General features: G+C 35.9%; 1 protein-coding gene across 1 annotated transcript in view; it reads left to right on the forward strand.

The window, feature by feature from the left end:
* Nucleotides 1–5741, forward strand: part of tango6 (transport and golgi organization 6 homolog (Drosophila)) — a 25459-nt gene extending 19718 nt beyond the window's left edge. Inside the window, exons 17-18 of the mRNA XM_027161983.2 lie at nt 1–100; nt 5401–5741. The exon at nt 1–100 is cut by the window's left edge and continues 14 nt beyond it. Of these exons, the coding sequence (XP_027017784.2) occupies nt 1–100; nt 5401–5577 (277 nt within the window). The 3' untranslated portion in view covers nt 5578–5741. The remainder of the gene's footprint in view (nt 101–5400) is intronic.
* Nucleotides 5742–6005: the final 264 nt, after the last annotated feature.

Raw genomic sequence — 6005 nt, forward strand, 5'->3', positions numbered from 1 at the left:
CACGTCGCTGATAAAGACAGAAAAAGAGGCAGAAGTGCGGAGAGCTGCAGTCCACGTCATTGCTTTATTACTGAGGGGCCTTAGTGATAAATCCACTCAGGTGGGTATATATGAGAATTAGTGTAATCATCATAAAATGCCTTATTGTGTTGAATAAAACATGAAATGTTACCTAAAATGCACAACAAACTCAGCACATAATGTGCGCATAATATACTGTACATGATCATTCCTCCAGTCTAACTCACAAAGTGGTAATAGTTGAAACAACAGTGTGCTTGAAACCTTGAAAGGAACCGGACACAAAACGGATTGTGTTCTATTCTGTATGACACTGATGAAAAAAATAAATAAATTCATTAATTATTAATTATCTACAATTATACAACAATTGTATACAGTTGTATTATTGAGGATTAATCCTTAAAAATATTCTTGTTTGCCGTAACCCGACCGACCCTGTCAATTTAGGACCGACTCAATTTTTTATTTTTATTTTTTGCTTTAAGTCTAACCGACTTGCCGGTTGTAAATTTGCGTTAAGACCGACCTTTTTTTTTTTTTGACTCTTCAAACAACTAATACAAAAGCAATAAAATAATATTAATTATATTTTAGTAAGTATTGTAAATATATAAATTGCCTAGGCCTACATACAAACAAAGGCTACATTCTTTCTTTTAAAGGTAGGGTCTCTGATTTTTGAAAGCCAATGTCGACATTTGAAATCACCAAAACAAACACACCCCTAACCCAAATGGGTCCCACCCCTGTATTGATAGCTCCACCCACACATACATATGTAACCCAGTTAAATAATGGAAAGAAATGTGTCTTTATAATAGCTGAAGGGAAGAAGAATAAAATTGCAGATAAACAAACAAGCAAAAATGAACTAATAGAACTAATATATGCCGTCCTTTGCATGATTCTTAAGTAAAGATGAATTTCCCGAGTCAATAACTCCTGAGCTAAACGCTGTTACTAGCAAAACGTGGTTATAGCTGCCTCTCTACATGTCTACGATAGAAAAGAGGTGTTATTTGTGTAGTAACAGCGTTTAGCTCAGGAGTTATTGACTCGGGAAACTCCAGTCTGTGAATATGCGGCCAACTTCCTGCTCCTTCAGTTCTCTCCAGCGCTGGAAAGCTGATCCTATATTAACATGGGTCCTACTTCTTGCCTTATCGTAAGCCTTTCTTCCTCCATGTCAATGTTAAAACCGCTTTCTGCTAATATCACACGTGTGCACTGAACACTCTCTCCGCTGCATATTGACAAGCCCTGCCCCTTTCTGCTCATTGGCTACACATTTGTTTTGAATTTTGTTTTGGATTTTTTTAATATTCGGCCTGACTCAGTTTTCTGAAGCATTTCTCAAAAATTGGAGACCCTGCCTTTAGATAAAAACCCATGACATCATCTATGTTTACACTATTGGTTAACGGATGTCACACTATGGCCTGTGTGTTCGCTTCGTCTCATACTCTCATTCACTGTCAGAGTCAACGGTTCGCGCTTGGTAATGATGGCTGTGGCTGCAGTAAACAAAATATTCGCGGTCACCGTTCAAAGTCATAGGGTTCGGGCACCATAATACATCTAAGAAATTCACTAAAACAGCTCGACACCGCTTTAACCTGGCACGAAGTTCTGGAAAAACTGTGCCCAGCATCAAAATAAAGTTTGCAATGATGCGCCCGAAGGCACGGGTTGAAGACCCAGTCAGTGACGTTATGATATGCTCATTTGTTTAAAGTCATACCTATGTAATCACCATCACCAAAATTGTACTTTTTTTTTTTACATTGAAACAACTGAAAAATTTTACATTGAAAAAATATAGACCTACCTACTGACCCCCTTTTTTTTTTTTTTTTTTTTTTTTTTTAACTGTTACTGCAAACCAAAATATTTTTAAGGATGGCCTTAGTATGAGCATATTATGATTGGAGTCCTGGATTAGACATGGGTGGTCATCAAGATACAGAATCCGGGTGAGATTATACCCTGAAAAAGGGTGAAATGAGGGCATAAACTGCTAAGGGGAGGCGGTGAGACCGTCCACAACAGCATGAAGTATAGAGGCCCAAAGCAGAAGAAAAGCATCAGGATAAAACCCTTTCGATGTGAATTGGTCTTGGTACACCTGTGTCTAACACAGGGTTTGAAGAGAATGATTCAGCATGCAGCTTTAGAAGTGTGGATGAGGCAGATGGTTTTAAAGCCACTAGTCTCTCATTAAGCTCACCCCTATGTGAAGCAATGTGAGTTTTTTCAAATTTTTCTAAGCTGTTTTTCCCATTCTTTAGTCCACTCTGTTGGCCACTACTATGCAGCAAGTAAAACTGCAGCACCCAGTTGGTGGTATTATTGCATTTCTTATTACATGTAGCATGCTCATGTAAATAGTACATACTAAATTAGATTCATCATCTCCTATTATATGTAGTTTTATATGATTATATCATTAACACTGTGATGAATATAGTTTACTTGGACTGAAGTAGAGTGTGGACAGTTTGAAGAAAGCAGAAGTTTACCCAGCGATGAGAAATGGTTTAGGGGAGTTAATACTGGCAGTCAGTGTGTTTACACTGAAACTGACATCAAACAAAGTGGCTTACTTTGGCCAGTCACCCAGCTTTCTAGTCTGGCTAAATTAAGGTATTCTGTTGTGATGCAAAAAAAGATTACATTTTAGCAATATCTTTAATATAGGCACATTTGTATAATATTTATTATTATGAGAGTCTTATACAGTAAACAACATATATGATTCTTACACTTATTTATTGCCAATTTACTTTTTTCAAGCTTGAAATAGTCTTCTATATGCAGATTTTTTTTCTTTATTTTATTTATTTTTAGAAAGAATCCAAATGATCTGCCAGTAGAATAAGTAAATGCTAATTTTGACATATAAAAACATAAAAAGCTTACAGCTTTTAGACATGTTAAACATTTTGTTCCAGAAAATGTATGTTTTCCCACATTCTAATTCAATCATCATCAGATTAATTACATAGATTGTTTTTCATGCAAGCCATTGTGAACGAGTGCTTTAATATCAACTTATATACTGTTCAATCAACACCCCCAAAATCACGCAACACCTTCTGACCAATCAGATTTAAGATTTTGATAGCATTGTGATGTTCACATTATCCTGACTACAAATAAAATTGTGTGCAAACATCAGATAAAATATAGATAAAAATAAATATAAAATATATTCATTGATAACCAAATGACTAGACGTCCTGCACAGTTTAGTTAGAATAATACAAGAGTCCAAAAAAATGTTAGAAAGGCTAATTAATGTCAAATAGAATACAAAACATTAATGCAAAACTTTCTGGCAAGAGAAGAATCGTAGTGGATTTTAATCAGTAAGAAATATGAAGCAGTGAGACATTAAATTTTTTTAATCTATCCACAAAAGGATTGTGGGTACATTTTAAACTAGTTGGGTCTGTTTAAAAAGTGCATAATCTGGTTGCTTAAAGCAGAGAAAGAAAGAAACCTGTGGTCAGTTTCCTGTGCCTCAAATGTCACTAGAAGTGACATAGAGAGCTACTGGCACGATGCAGACGTGTCATGCGTAAGCAGCGCCAGAAGCTACAGAGTAAAACTGCTCCCTGTGTCCCAGCAACAGCTAAATATTCAGCACACTGGTGAAACCTTTAACCCCATAAAGCAATGGTGAGATACCTTGAGTTGCAGCTTTAGAAGCGTTTGTGACTGTGGATGTCTCAGGAGAGATTGTGATTCTTCCAGTTTCATTGTTGTGGTTCATTTTCAAATGATAAATCATGTCAAAGCATAATGTTATGTGGGTATCATTCTAGTGAGACATTTTTGAAAAACTAAATTAAATTCGATTGCAGTGTAACAAACTAGAATGTACTTTTAGTGATATTAGTTATTTTAGTATTTTTAGTGATATTCAAGCTTTATTTTTTATGAGAACAAAAGGTCCAGCTGTGCCAACACTTTTACTAGTGCTTTTCAGTCCTTCTACAATTGCTATTGTTGAACATGGCACATAGCTATTAGCAAATTTCAGTGGGAAGTATTGTGTTTTAGCTTTCATGTCTCTGGTGTCTAGGCTTCACGTTGACAGCTAGTCAGGAGATGGTAATTAACCCGTACTCCGGTGATTATAGACCACTCTTTCTCTGTTTGGAAAAAAAAGGTTTTTGTTTTTTTTAAGAACTCCACACTAGAGAAGGGGCTTGTTACTAAAGTGGATGTTAGAAATTGCACAGCCAATATAAAGTAAAAGGATTCACATCCAGAAGTATGAATAAAACATGAGAGTGCCATTAAAAAACAAACATTTTTTTAAAAAATGTTTTGTTTTTTAAACCAAAGTTTGATTGTTCTTCTGTTTGATGTGCAGTGTTTTATTCCTCTCATACCACAGCAATTTGCCATTGATTTCCAATTATTATTCGATATAAAGTTAGGCAGCAACAATCAGTGCTTCTTCTCCTATGAGCCATTTTAAATTTTTATTAACTACCTTCTTACTGAAAAGGTCACTAAATCAACGATTGAATGTTACTTTTAAAACAATATCACACCTTAATCTGTAGATTAGATTATTTAAAGCATTTGGTATGCAAATTGTTATATTACAAAAACGTTTGAATAATATTCCTCAGTACTCCTGTCCCTACCATGTTGTTACATAGCAACACATTTTGACCAATGAGATTAGAGAATTCAGTAGTGCTGTATTATAAAAAGGTTTTAAGCACAGCATCATCATACAGAATTCTTAACCCAGACTGTAATACTGTTTATTTAATAGAAAGGTAGAACCATCAGACAGTATGAAAAGTACATTTTTTTTATGAATGGCCAGGGATTAGTTCAGAACAGCTGGAGCTCTGGTGTAAACATGGAGCCCTTGCTGTCCAAACACTTGCTTACCATTGATTTTTTTCCAGAGATGGTCTCTTGGCTGTAGCATGGTCAAGAAAACTACACATTAAAAGACCCTTTATCCATCTAACCTGTTTTACAACACCAGTCATCACCTTAGATACCACTTTGACTCTTGACCTGGCATTCTGTAAATATGAGAGCATGTATAGCCAGACTTGACCATTTGGAAAAGCTTCACATGTTGGCTTTGTCAGTAGTACTAAGGATCAATTTGAGATAGGTGTGTCTTGGCTGATCAATATCGGAACAGTGATGGATGGATGCAGCTGTTGCATTCACTAATGATATGGGGAAAAGGTTTGTAAAGCAAATGAGAGTGCTCCTCATCAGATCCTGATCTTGTCTCTGATTTTGTTCTGTTTTTAGGCTTAGTACTGCAGGAAACCACTTCTCAAATCTTTACTGTTTCAGCACCTGACATCTGTGTTCTCTTTCCCTCTGTAGGTTCTAGGAGATGTTCTTTTGGAGCTGTATCGGGCGTTGAAGTGGGTGGTGCGTTCTGACTTGGATGAGGTTGCTGTACTACATGCTCAACTGGCCCTAGAAGAACTTGATGATGTCATGAGGAAATTTATTTTCCCTCAGCAGAAACTGGAGAAGATGATTGTGGTTTTGCCCTGACTCCAGAGACCTACACATGTTTTATTGGACATAAATTGGTTAAAATAAGTCTTTCTAATAACACTTTCTGACGTTTTGGTGCCTGACAAAGTAGTATTCAGGTTTTTATGTTCAGTCTCAGAGGTCAGTGGGATGACTGAGTAAATTAAAGAAAAGCAAATGACTGTGAGATTGGTCTTACTTTGTACTAATCGCAGAACATTTACTATTTATTGTGTATGTAGTTTCTCACTCCCACACGTTTGTAATACTTATAGAAAAAACACAGTTTTGTAACCACTTAAAACAAAGCACTCTGGTTCATCACTCCATGTACAGGTTTTCTTTTAAAGAGGTGGATGTGCTACTGAAATTTGTTCTTTAGATTCCAGGAATGATGAGAAAATGTGTATTGATACATTTCTGCAATTATAAATTAAATTTAATGT

This window comes from Tachysurus fulvidraco, chromosome 13 (assembly GCF_022655615.1).
Source record: "Tachysurus fulvidraco isolate hzauxx_2018 chromosome 13, HZAU_PFXX_2.0, whole genome shotgun sequence".
NCBI lineage: Eukaryota > Metazoa > Chordata > Actinopteri > Siluriformes > Bagridae > Tachysurus > Tachysurus fulvidraco.